The 20,004-nt window shown below is 35.7% G+C and overlaps 1 protein-coding gene across 5 annotated transcripts in view; it reads left to right on the forward strand.

Annotated features, from left to right (window-relative positions):
- Positions 1 to 20,004, forward strand: part of RBPJ (recombination signal binding protein for immunoglobulin kappa J region) — a 144,807-nt gene that overhangs the window by 114,413 nt on the left and 10,390 nt on the right. For all 5 annotated transcript variants that reach the window (XM_066185572.1, XM_066185570.1, XM_066185573.1 and 2 more), the window contains exons 2-7: positions 4,330 to 4,368; positions 7,682 to 7,777; positions 14,635 to 14,800; positions 15,936 to 16,110; positions 17,631 to 17,768; positions 17,986 to 18,098. In XM_066185572.1, the coding sequence (XP_066041669.1) occupies positions 7,689 to 7,777; positions 14,635 to 14,800; positions 15,936 to 16,110; positions 17,631 to 17,768; positions 17,986 to 18,098 (681 nt within the window). In that variant the 5' untranslated portion in view covers positions 4,330 to 4,368; positions 7,682 to 7,688. The remainder of the gene's footprint in view (positions 1 to 4,329; positions 4,369 to 7,681; positions 7,778 to 14,634; positions 14,801 to 15,935; positions 16,111 to 17,630; positions 17,769 to 17,985; positions 18,099 to 20,004) is intronic.

A 20,004-nucleotide genomic window follows, 5' to 3' on the forward strand; every position in this document is an offset into this window, starting at 1 on the left:
GCTCCAATAGCAAGTGATTGTGGTGTGACTAATGCTCTCACTGATGTTTCCAGTACAGTGTGTTAGGATATACTGATAGAATACAGCTTGAACTGATGTGAATGAAACAGCAACTTGACTGTGTGTCTCTAGAATCCCAGTACAAAACACCTGAAAGAACATTGTCTTGGATAGTAAAATTTAAAAAGCCCAGGAAATTAAAGGAACTTGGTGAGCATTCAGATATAATGATACATAACCTGTAATTAGGACTCCAAATTATATGTATTTATCTTGTCTAATAACCACTGCAAGAATAGATATTCTATACTATGATACATTTACTATATACATCTATATGCTAGGATACATTTTTAGTTTTCTCTCCTGCACATTTTTGTTATTCATCTATCTGCATATTTTCAAGATAAAAGAAAGGGGAAATAGAAATACTGAATATATATAAAGAAATTCCAGAACAGTGAAAACCAGTGGAAACCTACACAAGAAAAGTGTTGCAGTCTCTGTCATGTCTGACAGGTAACTTTGAAATATCTGAACTGGCTCATTTTTCAACATGCCAGTCAAATAGGAAAGTTTGAAATAGCAACAATCACAGCTTGTGCAGTGGATGTCATTTAGTACAAAACCATAGATATAATGTGCTTCTTGCATTTTCACCTGTCTTAATATCAGAAAAGTTAAAAAGATTCTTAGTTTTCTGTGTAGTAGTTGCTGATAATTTCTGTCCTTTAGGTTATATTGTCAATGCACATCTCTACATCAGTTTGCAAACATATAGAAAAAGTAAACCAGATGAACCATTAAATGAAATACATGTGATTTAAAAAAAAAAAAAAGTGCCTTGTTTGTATATTTGACTTTTGTAGTGTGACTGAAAATCTGGCACCCTGGATGCAATTGCTACTTTGGAATATATCTGGTTCATAGGAGTATCCATACTGATCCAAGCCTGCTAGTCATCAGTAATGGATGAGTTAGGAAAGAATATAAAAGACAGGGTAAATGTAGACTGGTTTGGGTTTTTTTAACTCATGTTATTTTCTTTGCTGCTGGTAAGAACATAGTTTAAGTTTTCCTGAGGACAAGGTTGTAAAAAATAGGTCATTATACTTAATAGAATCTGACTGAGTTCTGTATCAGACTTCTCTTTAATCTTTTGAGCCCACTTCTGCTTTCAGCCTCCACAATATTCTCTAACAATATGTTTCACAACTTAGTTTTGTGTTTGTAGAGCAAGGAAAAAATATTCAATAATGAAATTTTTGATATTGGATATATTTCCCAATTCCTGTGTTTATGAGACAGGAGAGAATAACTATCTCCTTTCTACATATTGCGTATCTTTTATCAGTCTCTTAGGTCTTTGCATCTGTTTGTCACTTTTCCTCTCGTACTCTCACCGAAGGCTGGAGTCTTAGCCCATTGCATACAAAAACTATTGATTATTCAGAGTGACTTTTATAACTCTGAGATAACTTTTTTCCACTGCTGCAGGTTTTCAGAATTGGGAGGGTGTGGCAGAATAATGCCATGACATGGTGATGTTTCCGTTTCCTATTTCATTCTTAATCATTTTTGAATTCTAACTTCTTTAACTATTGCAGTTGAGCTAGGGAGGTGAATATTTATGGGATATTTGGAGTGGTTTTGTAATGATGCAGGAAAAGGCTGTTCATTGACACCATGGCTATGGTACATAGTCATCTGTCAGGACAACATTATTGAAGAAAAGTAGCTGAATTTCATTTAGAAACAGTTAAACTGGGACTTAAAGTAAATCTCAAGGTGCAATTTCCTCCTATTCTACCTCTCTCTAATGTATATTGAAAGAATAATAAAAGGTTTATCCAATTTGCATCATCTCTTTGAAAGGTTCATGTTGCTAAGGGTAGCATTTATATGTGTTCACAAGTGATTGCAGTGACATAAATAACTTCATTTTGTATGGAGGAGGCTGGGGTAAGCTGGTATATGAGTTAGAGAAGTACTGCAATGAGCATCAGATCAGAGTTTGCCCTGTGCGTCTCCAGAGTGACTCAGTGCTTTAGCTCTGATTCTGAAGAATGGGGTTTTTGGTACTTTTCTCCTGTGTTGTACGTTCAGGATTTGACTAAAGGAAAGGATGTAATTAATTTTTTTCCAGTAATTGCAACTAAGCTGTGTAGATCTCTTGTTAATAGAACTCTTTTTAGTAATTAAGTGTATGTGCAAGGGGAATGCATCTACTGCACTCAAGAGTTCTGCAAGGATATGTGTTACCTTGGAGGCAGTGTGAGGTTTTCTCTGTAAGGGTTTTTTTTGTGTTAATGCAGTTTCTGGTGCACTAGCATCCTCATCTGGGGTTGGATCTATTGGCCCCAGTACATGTAGTAAGTGTTGTGTCCATAATGCCTTCTTTGCTCCAAGATAAGCACCTCTTAAATTTTTTTTGTGTTGAATTTGGATGTGCAGAGGGATTGAAACAAAGATAGCTCTGCTCAAAAGCAGGGAGCTAATCTCTAGGGATGTTGTCTGTAGAGTATTGCTTTAAGGTAATCTGTTGTCTAGTCAGTCACAGACCCTCTGTCAAATAGGATGATCCCGGGTCTTCGGGGCAGAACAGCAACTACACAGATAGTATGGGGGAGTTGGGATACACACCTACTCACAGTTATCCAGGGAAAATCCAGTTATTCAGGGGGTAGCTGAATAACCTGTAGCTGCCTGTGGTAGCTGTGATGCATACCACAGGGAATAAGTTTGTGTCTAGTAGACCTCAAAATTTAAAATATATAAAAACAAACCTCGCAGCAAGAATTCTGGTTTCATTCTTTCATGCAAAATTAAAATAAAGCCAGAGAAGTGAAAGTAAAATGTGAAAGGAATTTGTCTGGTTGGAAAAATAAATTTTTATTTCATTGTTTAAGCTGAAGAGAAAATTTGGTTTCATATCATTTATTCAGTTCCTCTATGTGGACTGCCAGTATTTTAGAAGGCGTATTTCTCAAGTCTTGAAAAATAACTTTACAGTTGGCTGAATGTCGTCACTGCCCTGTCAGGAGGGTGCTATTTTGCTCAACTATATAAATGATAATAATTACATATTTGTACATTTCTAGGATTACAGAAATTAAATTGGAATGTATGAAATCATTCCACCACCAGTTGCTGTAGAGTCCAGAACAGATCCATTGCACGAACAGGGGGATTTCTTGTCACATCATTTAGAGATCAGGTTGTTGTCCAGGGAGCCTCCAACACTCTCATAGGACAATAGTAGGAAAGGGTTCTTTTCCCTATTCAGGAAGCATAAAGGGACAGCTATGCCCACCTATAAAATGAACTTGGCAAGTCATAGAGATATTTACGAACGCTGGCAGCAAAAGCACAGTCTCTTATGTCTCTATTTATTTTTAGACAAAAAGGTGTGAAGCCAAGCATGTCTTTTTGTTATGTTTTGTTTTTGCCATGTGGGTTTTTAGGGGTTTTTTTCTCCCCTGTCTTTGTCATCATTTTAGCTTGTGGTTACACTTCCTCACCAGGATTAGCAGATGTACATTGCTGGGTGCAGCCTTCCTTTTTTCACATCTTTTACCTGACCATTTTGGTTTAATCTGAGGATGTTTTTGGTAATGGAAATGTATCTGCCATGTGTTAAGTTGGTGTCTTATGTAAATGAAGACTTCCATGGAAAGTCTTAGCCTAGTGTAAAGAATATTCTTTCTCTCAAGAACGTGTTGAAGCACTGAAAGAAGTACAACTGTCTCCAAACACTTTATGGCAAAAAAACATTGAGTGTATTGCAGGCTATTTAGGGATCAAGCTTGGCTGCATTCCACAGGAGCGATTTTTCCTGTAATTCTGTACTGGCATGTATGAAAATGTTGTCATCCTTTTTGTAAGAAGTCATGAAGGAAAAACAGATTTTTGAGAAATTTTCCTGGTGGAAAGCATTCACTGATTTGTCAACACAGATATGTCTCTTAATTTCTGTATGTTTACAGTAACTGCTTGTTGTTGGCACTGCTGGTCAATTGTATGGCAAAGATCTTCTGCCTCTTTACATTCTCGTGATGTCTGAACTTCTCAGAAGTGATTCTGAGAGCAAATATGACTTCAACAAAGAAAGTTACCTAGTGTTCAAATAAAAAAAAGCCTCTGCTATGGTGGGAAAAGCTGTTGCAAGGAGGCAGTTAATACTTTAGTAGTGATCTTATCTAGGAAATTACAAAGAGAATACATCGAATTGTAATACAATTTCAAAAATTGTAAAGTTGGTATAGTGTCTTACTGTAAAATTATGACTAAGCACTTTTGTTTTAAAATAGTAACTACTTCTTTTTTCAGGAAATTTGGAGAGCGACCTCAACCGAAACGGCTTACAAGGTAAGCGTTAAAGAAACTTGTTATTTAAAATTTTTCTGAAGGTACTGTTTTCATTCTCAAAAAAAATTAAGTTAAAAATGTGTTAGTTGCTAATCCTAGAATTTGATTATCAAAGCTTTTCAATTACATATGCAATCAGCAGCCAGAAGTGCAATTTTTAACAGAGTGGCTTATTTTTTATATGAAACTCAAAATGCATTTTTAGAAATGGTCTTGACTTCATGTATCAGTAATTGTAGATCGTTCAGTAGGATGTGGATCTGCATATTTTTTAAGGAATGAGCTGATCTGTTTCTTGAGTAAAAGTGAAGTAATGTAACACTTTTTGCTGCCGCAATTGAACATGGTGCTGTCAAGGAATGTTCTTAACCAATATCAGAGAGAGTATCAAATAGAACTATCAAGTCAATCCATTCTGGAAAGTTTAGAGTGACTGGAGTCCGGTGCTTGATTTGCTTCTGGCCTGCCTGAGATGTATTTACACCAGAAACTGTAAAGTTCTTTTTTCAAGCTGCTTTAACACAGTCTATGCAAATATTTGTTGTTCTGTGGCACAAACTGTGCTGATTGTAATTAGCTCCTGGCTTTAAAATACACTGTTTGCTTGAAAACAGTAGAGGATGTGCCGTTTGTTTTATAGTTTTGTGTGGTGATAGAGGAAGCCCCTTGTCACCCTGACAGCCTCCATTGTGAATGAAATAATACCTTATGTTAGCACGTGATGGGGGGGAGCATTTACATTTTGTGTTGTGAATACCTGTCTCACTGCATTTTTGGATAAATTTTAGGTTAGTTTGTCATCATTAAACTTCATTTCAATGCAAAATTGATCTGTACTAACTTACAAATATTGGAACAAACAAGGTGGTGTCTTGGCCTGCCAGTGTTCAGGGATATCTGAAGATACTGTGTTTTGAGTAATGAGCTGCTTTCCATGTTGAGTAGTAACCCTTAGACTGTAACCCCGAAGTCACTTACAGAGTTTATCTTCCTTCATTAAAAAAAAAAAAATAACAAAAATAGAATGTATCTTCTATGTTTTAAAAAGAGCAACAAAAAAGAAATGACTATTCAGTGAGAGCTTTTAACTAAGTTTTCTAGTTACTCTAAATTTCATGTGCAGGATTTTAGCTACTGGATGTGTTTGTTGCTCTTTCCTGAATACGGGGTGGGTATCTGAGAAGTGCCAGCCATCCTTCAAAGCAGCAGTTTGAAAACTTTCCTTTGATGATAGAGGTTGGAAACAAACAATTTAACTTTCCTCTATAGAGTAAACTGCTGAAACGGAACAATTGTCACCCAGACTTTTAAGATTGATTTGTTCCTCTAATGCTGAAAATGTATCTGTAAACCCTTAAAAGCATTTAGGTCAATTATTGGAAAATTGCTGTGGGTTTTTTGTTTACAGGTTGCCTCGTTTGACTAATAATCTCTTTGTGATCATGCAAGCTCCAGCAGAACAACTCTACTCTGTTCATACTATGCTAGTTGGTTTTAGGTGTAAGCTGTAATAATACTACCTTCATGAAGAGTTTTAGGGTTGAATGATGAAAAGTGTCATGTAAGATATCAGTGGAAGGGATTGGAGGGGGATCGTCACTTGTTCTCACAGGAGCTTGGATTGTACAAATCCACTGTAGAAACAGACCAGTAGAAAACACAAATATTCTTCCTCAAACAATGCTAAATAAAGATTAGGTAGCACCAAGCAGTTTTCTGTCTGGGTTGCTGGGTTGGAGTTGTTTTTTAGTTGTAGACAAGTCAAAAGTTTTTAATATGACAGATGTTCTTAATTTAGTATGATAGTACTCTTAATAGAATAGTTCCAATTGTCAGATTAAAAGTTTTTAAAAACTCAAATGCAGCTAATATATATCATAATGAAATGTGTAATAATAATTTCACAGTGAATTGTATTTTGGGGTTTAAAATATATCCTTAAAAATGGCTGTAAATTAGTAATTCTGTGGGCTTCAAAACAGTTCTTCCAGCTGTACTTTCATGGATAAGCATCAGTTTTACCAATGCCAAATGTAAGTAGATCAAGTTAGTCCAAAATTAAAACAGCAGTTCAAGTCTATTCTCTGTTCTTATATCCTGCTATTTACACAGAAAATTGGCTCACTAATCACTAGACATTAATCATGTCTTATGCAGGCATGACAAACTCAAGAATTTGCAAAACATCCTTAGCAAAGCTGAGTTGTCGTTGTCCAACCCAACCCTGGCTCAATCTACTTGCTTTTCTCTATGAAACTGTATGGGGATTTCTTTTGGAAACGGCCTAGTCAATAAAATACTGCTTTCTATCTTCCATCACTTTTTCACTAGAAATGTTTGGTTTTCTAGATCTGTCCTAAGGGAATTCAATAGTTGGCGCAGTTCACAGAAGAAAGACAAAAATCCAAACAACTAAATGAAAAATCCTTCTTCTGTAGGGTTTTATCTTTTCATATAAATTCCTGATAAATTCATAATTTATTTCTCTGGTAGATGACTTTGAAGATGAGTGCGTTGGTGGGCATTCAAAAAGCTCCTTCAGGAACTGGTGTTCCTGCCAGCACTCCGGCACAGCTGATCCCTAGGGTGTTGAATTTGGCATGCTGCTTAATGAACAGTTAGATTATTATACAGAAGAGTGACTGGCTGTTATTGTTCTCTCGATTCTCTCAAGGAATTGTTGTTGGTGTGTCTGAGGTAATTACAGCATTTATATAACATCTGTAATTACAGTGATGATGAACAATAAAACATTTTTTAAAATAATTTTTTTTAAACCTGATTGAATGCAGGAAGTAGATCTTTTTTCTAGAAAACTAGGTGAAACAATATGCTGAAAAATTCAATTTTTTCTTAGTATCTTCAAAAACAAAAAACCCCTTGTGTATAAATATTGCACTGATTTGGTTAAAAGCTTAGATAATTTGTCATCATGGGATATTAAATTGGTCATGAAGAAAATATTTAACTAATTAAAATGTGTTCTAATTTGTGGCATGGTGCTTAATGAAATAGGACTTTAAACATGGTGTAATTATTGGCATTGATATGATTTTACATCACAAGAATTTTTTTTCTAGAAAATGAAGTAATTGTAAATTATCGCAGACCCTGTATTGCTAATTTTGTGCAGGATAGTTTTTTCTTTTTCCTATGTAATTGTCTTGAACAGTAAGCAAGCACATCTTGACCCTGTTAATGATGGCCTTTTTGGAATTTCAGGTCCTGGGGTTTTTTCCCTAAAGCTGTCTTCGTTTTGTTGTAAACAAAACCAAAAGAACTTTCAAAGCTTATGATGTGTTTTGATTTTTAGGGAAGCAATGCGAAATTACCTGAAGGAGCGAGGTGACCAAACAGTGCTAATACTCCATGCGAAAGTTGCGCAGAAATCCTATGGAAATGAAAAAAGGTAACTCTTTATGCTCTACTGAAGTCTCTCCACAGCTGGGAGCTAAGGAAACTATTGTGTATACTTGGGTGCACAGCACTTTGCAGCATTCCTCAGATTGCACTGTAGTCTGAAGAAACATAAAATGTTTCCTCCTAAATCTTCTAATTATGTAACAAGTGCTGCAAACCCATACCATTCAATGGAGTGATGCCTGTTTCTGCCACGAGGTCCCCTCTCTGTGAGCAAAGATTTTCTTCCATTGCCTGATATGGTTCTCATTTTATACCTTCCATTTTAGTGTTGGAGTAAATGAGGTGATCAACAGTGAATACTTATAGAGGAGTTTTTTCCTGAACAATTTCACATTAAAATGACAGGGAAATTGCTAGCCTCAGTAAGATAAGTTTCTGAATCACGTCTGTACTAAGTTTAAAAAAAATGATAGGTCTGTCATGCCTGTATTTATGATTATTTATATGCGAAAATCAATACAGTACATGTTACAATTATAGGTACTTTTCTAAGGGGCAGAATATGTAGGAATACACGGGAATAAATGCCTTTTAGGCAAAGGTGCTTTTCCTGCAGTCTTCTCTTGCAGATTTCTCTGTGTGATGCTTTTTTTGCATGACTAGTAGAAGCAGATAGGATGCTCCTTTATAATGTGGGTTTGTAGACCTCTTTTGATGTAATACAGCATTCTTCAGTTGTAAGCAATGCTCTTCTACCTGACATTTCACTACAATAGTGCAGTATTTGGTTATTTTTTGTGTTATTAATATTTGTTCACCACAATAAAACCACATATTCAGCTCATTAATGGCTTTGAAATTTTAACCTGTCTTTTACCACTGTTATATAAGTCCTGTTGGATCATTATGTTTTTATAGCTTTGAGATTAGAGATTTGGCTTATGTATAAGAGTGTTAGAAAACACAAATGTTACAATTAAACCTGCAGATTTCTCAGTTCATTATTACCTGTCTCAATCACACTTTGAATCAGAGATACAGACTATATTTTGAACTGTTTTTCAGTATTCTGTGCCTGGATACTTGTATTTCTGAGGTCCTTTCTTTTGGGCAGTGTCCAGGCTCTGCACGTCCATGGAATTGTTTAATCAAAGTGCTTTTTAGGTGTTTCTGAAATTCTTGATGTCTGTCAAGTGGGACATTAGTGAAAGAGGAAGGGCAGAAAAGCAGACTTGTGTATTTGCTGTGTGACTCTGCAGCCCTCTTGCTCTTTACCATATTTAAATGCAAAAGGGTTGCAATGCCAGGCTGTTCTATCAGTAAAGGATAACTGACCTTTTGCAACAAACTCAACAGCCAAAAAGATTTTTCATGACACTATAGGAACCTCTGACTGTTACCTTGTCAGATTGTATTGTCATTAAAGAGTTGCATAGTTAACTCATCACTGCAGATGAATAAAGTATGTATTGCTCCCCAAAAATGAGGGGTGTGCATACAGATAAGAAAGTGACTTTCTCAACAGTGTATCTGTAACTTTGTCCTCCTGAGGCCAGAGCAGTTCATAAGGAGTATTTTGCAAAGCTGTCCAGTGTATCATTATTCTGGAGTACAAATTGCATCAAAAGAAAGGAGAATGTAAAAAGATAAAGTATCTAATTTTAATTATTAGAAGTTCCGTTACTGTTTGGAAAACTTACGGAAGTGTTCTCAGGAATCCAAGGCAAAGCTTGAAATTGTTACTTGGTAATGGTTTCTGAAAGCTCCTGTGTGCATTTCATCGTATTGCCATAAAATCCTGTTGACTTGAATATATGTGTATGTGGGAGCCGAATTACGTGGGACTGATCAAAGCTTAGCCCAGGTTCCCTTCACGGAGCAAATAAACTTGAGACCTTGGCAGGTGGGATGTTAGGAAGATGCTAATTGAGTCACCCAAAATAAGCCCTGTTGGTTCAAGACCTTAGACTTACAAGGTCAAGCTCCTGCCCTGTAACCACGATTGGACACCAGTCCCAGGTAAAACCCTATAAAATGCCAGGTTAACCACACCCCTGGGTCACTGGATGCTGCCTGTAGTCAGATGCATTCAGTCCTATCTCTGAGCTGTCCATCGGACCCATTTCATTTATTAGCCACACCGGGATTGGGGTCACAGGAATCAACCCCCTCATGACATGTGTATACTTCAGCTGGTGCTTTACAGTGGCACATACCTTACCTAATGTGGTAATGTTTGGTAAACTGCTCGAAACAATTGCTGACTAGAATTAGGCATTCTTTTACCACACTTTTCGAGGTGCAGTTCAGTGTCTTAGCACAGCTGCCTTTGTTCATGCAGGTTATATGAGATTCATCTACTTCAGAATGGACGCATGTCAAATGAGTGTAGATAACATCAGAGCTTTATAAAAGATGATCAGGAATAAAGATAGCTGTTTGTTGGTTATCAAATAGTTTGGTGCTGAAATGATTGCTGTTGTGGTATGGGTATGAAATGAAAGTGTGGAATCGGTCACCAAACCAATCAAGTTGGAAGGGACAGCGGAGGGGAGATCTGGTCCCACCTAGAGTACGTGGCACAGGATTGCATCCAGATGTTTCTTGAATGTCTCCAGTGAGGGAGACTCCACAACCTCTCTGGGCAACCTGTTCTATGTGCAGTTGTCTGCACAGTAAAAAAGTTCTTCCTTGTGTTCAGGTAGAACTTCTGTGCATCAGTTTCTGCCTTGAACTATACATACTAAGGTTTCATTTTTTCAGTTTAAATATTTTAGTTTTTCTTAAGCTTTAATATACCATGTAGACTGTCTCTAATACTGTTCTGCGAGTTCCCAGACTGTCAGCATCAGTAATGAAGTCTTGTTGTTATCAACATAGAGGAAAGTGCCAGTTACTAAATCCTTGGATCCGTGTGTGCCCTAAGGTACTTAGTAAAACTGAATGATTATGATTATTATATTCCTTTTCTCTTTTTTTTCCTTGAGTTTTTAAGTTGATTCTGCTTTGTTTATAGCAGACTGTGGCCTTTGTTTCTTCATGTTTCTGGAGGAAGCAAAATTAATAAAGTTTTAATGCTGATTTATGCAACTGGACAGTCAAGTTTTCATCATTTTTACATTCACTACTATTTCTGAAGTGAACTGGTTTGCATAAATCTTTACAGAAAGAAGTGTATTTCATACCCATTTTTATAGACAAATTTCCTGTTTTCCATGGCATTTCATTATGGCAGAGATATCACCTGGTTAATTTTTGAACCTAAAGAATAACTTAATTTTCATTACTTTTGTAATGAGGAATTCAGGTTACAAAAGGAATTATTTCCTTAATTTGACATCTCTTTCAAGTAGTTACAGAACTTAAAAACAACTTAGATAAAATTCCACCTCTTGTTCCAGTCTTTATTTAAGTCTTACTTGTTGCAAGGTCATGGAAAATATTTGCCATTAGCAAACTTTGCACATCATAATTAAAAAGTTAGCACAGTAACTACCTTTCCGTGTTTTGATGAGGGTTACTAGATGGTGAAATATGCTGTTAAAAACTTGCTGTAGATGGTGCAGATCTCATGTAGTGTGGCCTGGTTTAAATAGGCATCATAATAACACTATTCCAGGTGCATGGATCCAGACTTGCTAGGTTAATTTCAGAGTTTTCCCTACTTTAACAGGAATGAAATGAGTTGACTTTTTTGAGTCAACCCTTTATAGGAGCCTTGCACTTCACAGAGTTAATGGATTTTAGCTTAACAAAGAAGCCAGGAGGTAAGAAGCTCAGGCTGGGCTTTAGTTGAATTTAAGACTTTGTGCCTCATGTTTCCTGTTGGATGACTGTCACCTTTCAAAGGCATTCAGTTGATAGAGACTCGGGTGCTGTTTAGTCCTGATGAGTGTGGGTATTTGGCTTACACTCTTTGTATTGTTTTCCATATTAAACATTCACTGAAACTTCTTTCTTCAGAGTCTGAACAGTGTGAACATTCAGTAGTTTAAAGGACTGAAGTGTTTTGCATTCCAAGGCATAGTTCACCTAAAGACTTGGAGCCAGGTTGGGGTTTTGATTGTGCTGTTCAGAGTTAACCATGATCACTGCTGATTAGCATGAGGACACTCTAGCTGCATCTTGTTTTACAGCTGTTATTTTAGGAGCTCCTATAATTTCTGATCAAATAGTTCTTTTTGCTGAACTGAGTGTGCCTGTCCTGTGGATAAAATTTGTTATTGAGAGCACAGCTTTTTCCAGGGTTTACCCCGTGGCTCCACTGCTTTGTCCTTAGCACTGTACTACCTAATGATTTTCCATTTTTGGTTGTCACATTGAGTTCCTTAGTGGTTGTTGTTAGTTCTTTGATCTCCTATGAAGAAATATAGCTGAGCAGTTTCATTCTCAGAACAATGCGGGTAATTGACAAACACTTGGAATTGACCAGCTTATACAGAGGAGAAACTTCCCTTCTAAAGTCACTCTGGATATAAAATAACTAGCTAGTAGAAGCATTTGAATTCTCCTGTAGGCAAAGACTTCTGTAAGATGAGCACAGGGATGACTTGGATGATTTGAAAAAGCAAACCTTTGTGACAGAGCCCTGTGGTTTGAGGAGGGCACTGTGTGCATCAGACCTAGGTAGAAATGACAGGAGCAGATCTTATTTCCCTTTAAGCCCTTCCTTTCTGGCAAATTCAGTTAGAGTAGCTTCTCTGCTTGAAGTGCCACGTTTTCTCTGTATTGATTGTCTTGAATTGACTGAAGGAATATTGTTCTCTCCTTTGATGATTATCTAATTTAATACAGTGTTTTCAAAGTTCAAACCTGGTTCATTTTTTCTGTATTGGATAGAATGCTCATAGCTAGTTTCTTCCTTACATGAGTTCACAGAACTGTAATTACGAAGTTAAAAAGGCCCAGGATCATAGCTGTCTTTGCCTGAAGGCTGAGAAGGAGGTGGATACATAAGAAAGAAAACCCATTCAAATTCTGAGTGTCCAGACTCTTTCTTCATGTTTGTAGTTTCAACTAAACTGAAAATGTTACCAGCTGTAAGAGTTTCTTTCGTTGTTTAGGTTTTCAAAGGTTTTTCTCTGCATTCTAATTTTAAGAGAGCTTTAATTGTTGTAGTTTGTGTTCTCTTCATCAGTGGGTTACACCTTGTTCTTCATTGCCATCTAGTGGCCATAGTTATTCAAAGGACTTGGTTTAGAATAAAGCTGAAATGAGCGAGGATATGAAAAAAATAAGGATTTTTTTCCCTGTGTTCTAACCAGTAAGATAAATACAAAAGAGTATATGGGGAAAGAAGGTAAATGTGTTGTGTGCTTTATGGTGTAATATTTTTCGGAATAAAAGGGATTTGTTGGATTTTTGTCTTGATTTTCTTTGGTCAGGGTTTTTTTTTAGCAAAGTATTGCTCTGTTAATAAAAGTTGACTCTAGTTTTTAATCTGGGTATAACGTCTTCATCAGGAATAGCTTATAGCTGATGACCACGATACTTTTGAAAGAGGTTCGTAGATATTTCAGCTATATACACATCTTGATATAACACCTGCGTTGCTGTGTTGTAAATAGAATGAATGTAAGTGAAAAATTTTGACTGTGGATTTATAGTCTAGAAAGAAATCTTGAGGAGTTTTTTGTCTGCAGGCAAAAATTTTTATTCATTTTTGTAACCACTAAGACATTTTAAACAGCAGTAAGACTTAAAATTTGGTGATTAGTTTCTCTGACAGAGAATATACATTATTTGTGTCCATTAACCAGAAATACTACAAATACTTGCATTTATTTATATATATTCTTAATATATGTGTGTTTCATTATGGTATTAACAGCACTTTGGTTTCATCTATTAAGAATTCTGTAACTTAGAAAAACAATTTATACCTGTTAAATAAATGTGATAATGCTGAAAAAGAATAATGCTGCATAGGTGAGATAAATAGGAGTTTTACACTGGATTTTCATCATGGAGCCTGCTCCCCTTGCCCAGAATTCAATTGTCCCAAGCCCAATTAAAAAAAAAAAAATTCAGGAAGGAAAAAAAAAGCAAAGCCAGAAAATCCTCACCTGTAAGGTAGGAGTCATTGTTGGATTGCAGAAGTGCCAAGTTATAACACTGCTTTCCAAATTGAAGTAAATAAAATAAATAGAAACTTTTTCATGTTCCACTCCCTTACATGCCTCCTTAGCTACCTCACAACTGGATGTACTCATTCTGCTTTATCTTTGATCCTAGTCAAATGATGATAAAAACACAGCAGCTTGTTTGCTAACTAAAACCAAGCCTTTTCAGGATTTGGGCTTTAGCAATTTGCTGGAACTTCATGACCAATGCATTGTATTATAGTGCTGAATTTCATTTTGAACATATTGCTATAAGTAACAATAGACTAGATTTCAGTCAATGCTGCTGAAAACTAGGACTTAGTTTTTACATATACTGATGAAGATATAAAATTATCTATTAATTTAAAAACTGGGGAGAGATTTATGTGTGGATGGAATCAACTCCTTCCTTGTTTATGACAAAACTCTAAACATTTAGGAATTGTAGTCAGCAGTTAAACTAATTGTTAAATTAGTTTGGGGAACTGTTCTGTGTGTATTAATTGCTCCATCATATTAAGCACTTGTAAAAGACTATAATAACTTGTGAGGCCTTTTTTCCTTTCTTTCAGAATCCGTTTGTAAGGTGTTTCATAGAGATGCAGACTGTTAACTTACATATATTGAACTGGAAAGATTCTCAGTGACAGTGCATCTACTGCTGATTTTCCTTTTTCCTCTTCAAGGGCATGCCTGTATAAACTCAAGTGCGAAGTGTGAATGTGAAAGCATTGGGTATGCATCAGTTTGTTTATCTGGAAAACTGTGTGTAATTCCATAATGTGTTCTTCATTTTCAGGTTCTTTTGTCCTCCTCCATGTGTGTATCTCATGGGCAGTGGATGGAAGAAAAAAAAAGAGCAAATGGAGCGGGATGGTTGCACTGAGCAGGAGTCACAACCTTGCGCCTTTATTGGGATAGGAAACAGTGACCAAGAGATGCAACAGCTGAACTTGGAAGGAAAGGTAGAAAAACTGTAATAAACCACTAAGATAACTAGCTGCAAAGAATATTATAGCTACATGGTGCATATTTCAAGGAATGCCCTTTCTTTTTTTTTTTTTTTGATCACTTTCTTACACTTTAGGTATTACATAATGGTTGAAAAAAAAATCCCTCCAAATATTTAGGACAATGGAATAGTTGGTTTTGGCTCTTAAGGTGATAGCAAGGTACTGACCTTTAATTTGTAGGTTGTTGATGCAGACTCAGTAAACTGGTTGTTTCATAGGCATCAGTGGGTGACTAAAATATGATTTCTGGCCCAAACTCTCTGTCCTGCTCCTGGGCTTGCATAAGTGAATAATGTTATCAAGGTAGTATCAAAACATCTGCTGCTAGGAGTGGTCTTTAAGTCCCTTTGCCTAAAAACACAATTGAAGTAGCATCTTAAAAATTTAGTAGGTGATTTTTACAGGGGTGTAAATTGCTTATGAGATTTTTTAAAGGTATTTGTGATGACTTAAACAGTTGGAATAGAACTAGAAGCAAAAGTGATCATTTTACCTGGTTGTTTTATTAAACAGTATTTTATAACTACCAGGTATTTCCAGCACAGTCTACCAGAAATGCTTCATATATGCTAAATAGGAAAAGAATAATTAAAGTTCTTTATGATGTTTTTTTTTAAATTCCATTGTCACGTCGCATAAGCACTTAGGCAAAAGTAAGTCCCTTGTGTTTCAAAACCCAGTCATTTTCCATCCTTTCAAGAAAAGTTTAGCTCAACACATTTTCTACACAGGTGGCCCTTTGTGCATGCCCAGTGTAGGGTCTGTACAGCCCTATCAAATGTAATTTTTAGTAGTGCTCTTGACCCCTCACAGGTGGCTTTGACACAGTTATGGTCTCCAGTCATGTCTTCTAGTCCTGGTAAGGGTCTTTAGAATGATCATAGAGTAATGAGGTTGGGTGCAGCACTTCACAAAGCTAAATAGTAGTCATAAAAGAAATGCATACAGAAGAGATGGAAGAAACAGGTTCTCATTTGTTTTAGAAACTACTGCATCAGGTTTCCGATTTTACTGATAATTAAATGTCCATAGTTTATTGAACTGGGTTGACTTCAAAGGATATACCACACTGTGTTTTCACCTCCAGAATTATTGCACTGCCAAAACATTATACATATCAGACTCAGACAAGAGAAAGCACTTCATGTTATCGGTAAAAATGTTCTATGGCAATAGTGATGACATCGGTGTGTTCCTCAGTAAAAGGATCAAAGTCATCTCCAAACCTTCTAAAAAGAAACAGTCACTGAAAAATGCAGACTGTAAGTATTTCACAGTTTTTTTCTTTATTTAGCAATTAATTTTGTTTGATACTAATTCTTTGTTATGTATTCTAAGGTCTGACTACAAAGGAAATACGATGAAATTTTCAACTTCCTGGTTTTTTGTATTTCAGAACTGTACACATCAGTGTATTTTAAAATATTTCAATATAGATAGGTTACCCTATTGAGGTTTATGCAATCATGGTTAATTATTTAGTAAATATAAAAGGCCCACTCAAACCCCTGTGTGTTCTGAGGAGTGAATTCATGTAGACAAGTCTATAAGGAAAGTTCTACCTCAGCTTTCTAAGCTTTTGGATCTCTTTAACTGCCATGATCTGGTGCTTAGAATGTTTTGATCAGTATCAGAGATTGCTTTCAGATTGTGATAAATGAGTAGCATCGTGTTATCCAAACTACAATTTGTCACATCACAGCCACCTTCTTACTGTCTCATGCCATTTTCATGTTGTTCTTATTTTTGTTTTGCATGGTTCCTTTTAAGTAGTAGTTTAAGAAATCTGCATGGTGATATTTCACCCAGATTTATTTACTTACCGTGTTTTTCAACTAACGATATCTCTGGTGCTAATGTATAATTGGGAACGTTTTTGCTTTTCCTCCAACGTTTTTTGCCTGCATACCACTGGAGCACCTCAAGAGATACCCTTTTTTTTTGTTTGTTTTTCTCTCTCTCTTCACTAGTGCTTTAAAAGGCTCTTCCATCTGTGTTGGGCTGGAACCCATTCACCTATGGAATGTGGATCTCGGGGCCGCTAGCTTGGCACATGACTAAAGGCAATCTGTTGCTGTGCAGTTCACACCCGTGGGCTCAGAGTATGCACTGTTGAATTTGTATTCAGACAGATAGTTTTGATGAACAATGAATATGAACCAAGCATTCTTCAATAACAAATATGAACCAAGTAGAACAACATGCCCATTCTGATGGCAAAATTTTAGTTGCTGTTTTTTTTTTAGGGGAGCAAAATTTACATTTCTCTTTTAAATGATAAGTAAGTTCAGTTCTGAGAACATTACAAGTTGCATGGTTATAATTTGACATAGTTACATCTATCTTCCTTTCAATTGCTTGTGATTTGTAAGAATACTTTGTCTTTATATTTCAAATATTCTTCAAATGATTGCTGAAAGTTGTCTTAAGTACTTCACAAGGGCAAGCTAAAGCTTCTGCTTAAATAATCAGTTGCTGGAGAACTATGAACAGAAGAAGTTTTCAGCTGGCAAGCACCGGCCCGTTTGGCTAAGTGGCAAAATTCTGTGAGCTAGCATGCGTTTGGAGAACAGCCACTATGTATGTTATTCCACTCATAATTTTATGACTATTTTTGGTTTGTCACAAATGTAAATGTTTTCTAAATTAACCAATATTTGATAATTATGTCTTGATTTCAAGTATTCTTCAGTTTATTTCATGTAATTTGTGACTTTTTGATACTTTTCTATGTAATAATGAAGTAATTTTATAATCCCAAGTCTGTATGTGTTCCTTGCAGTATGCATTGCATCAGGGACAAAAGTGGCACTATTTAATAGACTTCGATCCCAAACAGTTAGCACCAGATATTTGCACGTAGAAGGTGGTAATTTCCATGCCAGTTCACAACAGTGGGGAGCGTTTTACATTCACCTCTGTAAGTAAAAGCAAATCTGTGTATTTTTTTTCCACTTTCTTTCCTTCATCCTTACAAAAAACAATCCTGCATTTTTTCTTCCATATTAATTGCCTACATGCAGACTTGTTTTGTTACTGAGTGTATATTTAATGTAATAGTATGATGTTAAATGTTTCTCCTATCAAGAAAAATGGTGATTGAAACAAGTAATTCTGAAAATTCCTGTTTCATGCAGTGGATGATGATGAATCAGAAGGAGAAGAATTCACAGTGAGAGATGGCTACATTCATTATGGGCAAACTGTCAAACTTGTATGCTCAGTTACTGGCATGGCACTCCCGAGACTGGTACAGTTTTATTTCTCCAATGCTGTAATTAATTTATAGATGGCAACTTAATGTAATTCCGTAGTTGGATTTGCAGTGTTTGGTGTAATCTGTCTATTTAAAAACCAGTATTGTGGATTTCTCTGTTCAAAAATGCTTCAAATATTGATATTGAATAGATGAGTAAAATATTTGCAGCCAGTAGGACTCTTCCATGTGTTGAATTCCAGCATGGCTTTAAAAATGTTCAACTGATTTGAATGCAAAAGCACTTGTGTGTACTCCTGAGGATATATTATACCAGTAGCAGCTTGCAAAAAACTTTTTTTCCATATTTATTAATACTGTCTGTTTTAAATCTGAAACATGGGAATTGCCTTTGGAATAACCAGTTAGAGTTTGTGAACAAAAAACAAAAAAACCAACAAACTTCTGGATACACAGTACTGTGTTTTGTAAATAGTGTTAAGTATAACTATAGATTTCCCATTTTATGCACTCAATGCCAGCCTAAGTGGAATTCTAAGTGATTAATAATCAATAGTGCTTCATATGGGATCTTCTGTGAAATAGTGGTTTGTCAGCCCATTATGAGTTTCATACAAGGCTCTGCTAATTCCAGTTTAGGTAGAAACAATCTTTAGCATGCACCAATATAAAAACAGACTTCCTGCTGTCAGGTTTTTGTTCCTCTTTCCAGACTAATTTTGCTAGGTCTGTAATGAGAAATTCTCTCCCAATACCAAACTTAGCTGAAAGAAAAAGATAATGGCCTGCTTAGTGTAAATGGTACAAAATGAAAATTTTGTTTGACAGTAAAATCAGTTACACTGGTTACAATACAGATATGGTTCAAACACAGGAAATTCAGTAAGAGCATGTCACTTTTTAATAAAAAAGGCTTCATGTTAATATTTTTTTATTGCTGAAAGGAGATGGCATCATTTATTATTCCAGAAACCTTATTTGTAAGTAAAAACAGATTAAAACAAATTAGGCTAGAGGTTCCTGTTTTGTTTGTCATTGGGAACATTTGTCATACTGCCTTACAGATCTGATGGAAGGTGATACAATGAAAAGATAACTTGCAGGTATTTTATAAGCTAATGCAAAGAATTTAGAAGAAAAAAGTTAACCTTTAAATCTATATTGCTAATAATACTCTTTATTATAATTAGATATTGCAGAGGACATAGTTGGGTTTCTGATTGTCAGCTTAGAAATATTCAGGCACTTTAGCTGTTGCATCCAGCAGTGTTGCATAAAGCATTAAACTTTTTTCTAGGAGTCGAGTTAAAATTATGAGCTACAGATTTTCACTCTCCAAGGGAATAGCTTTTGATTTTTAGAAATAAATTGGTAAAACAGATCTGAATTAAGTCAGCAGATATTTTTTCACTGAACTACGAAATGTTAGGAACAATTGTTCTTTGAAGTTGTCTTTAAGTAATATTTAATGACCAACTACTGATATGATTGTTATTTCCAAAACTGTACTTAAGGACACCTCAATACCTTTAGTTAATCCTTATTTTAATTATTCTCCTTCAGCAACCAGTTTGCCACAGAATGTTGTTGATCCTATCAGTGGTGGAAGCTTCTGTAGAAGCATATTAATTACTAAAAAAGTAATTAATAATAATTGAAGATAACAATTTAATTAATAACTTCTCTTTTATACCAGCAAGTGAAACAAAAGTAGATTTTGCTGAAGCTTCAGTTTTTTCCCCACTCCTTCAGCAAAAGGATAAAATATACATGCATGCAGATTGTTGAAGTAGTACTGAGTATGGTTTCAATGTTGTGTTTGTGTTTCAAAAGCATTAAGAATTATGAATCTTAACATTGATATCAAAATGAGAGGCATGGAAATGTTATAAAAAATTACTTTTCACTTTGCTTACTGACTGTATATATGTAATAAAGT

This window comes from Chamaea fasciata, unplaced genomic scaffold (genome assembly GCF_029207755.1).
Source record: "Chamaea fasciata isolate MVZ Bird 193981 ecotype frontalis unplaced genomic scaffold, bChaFas1.0.hap1 SCAF_6, whole genome shotgun sequence".
NCBI lineage: Eukaryota > Metazoa > Chordata > Aves > Passeriformes > Sylviidae > Chamaea > Chamaea fasciata.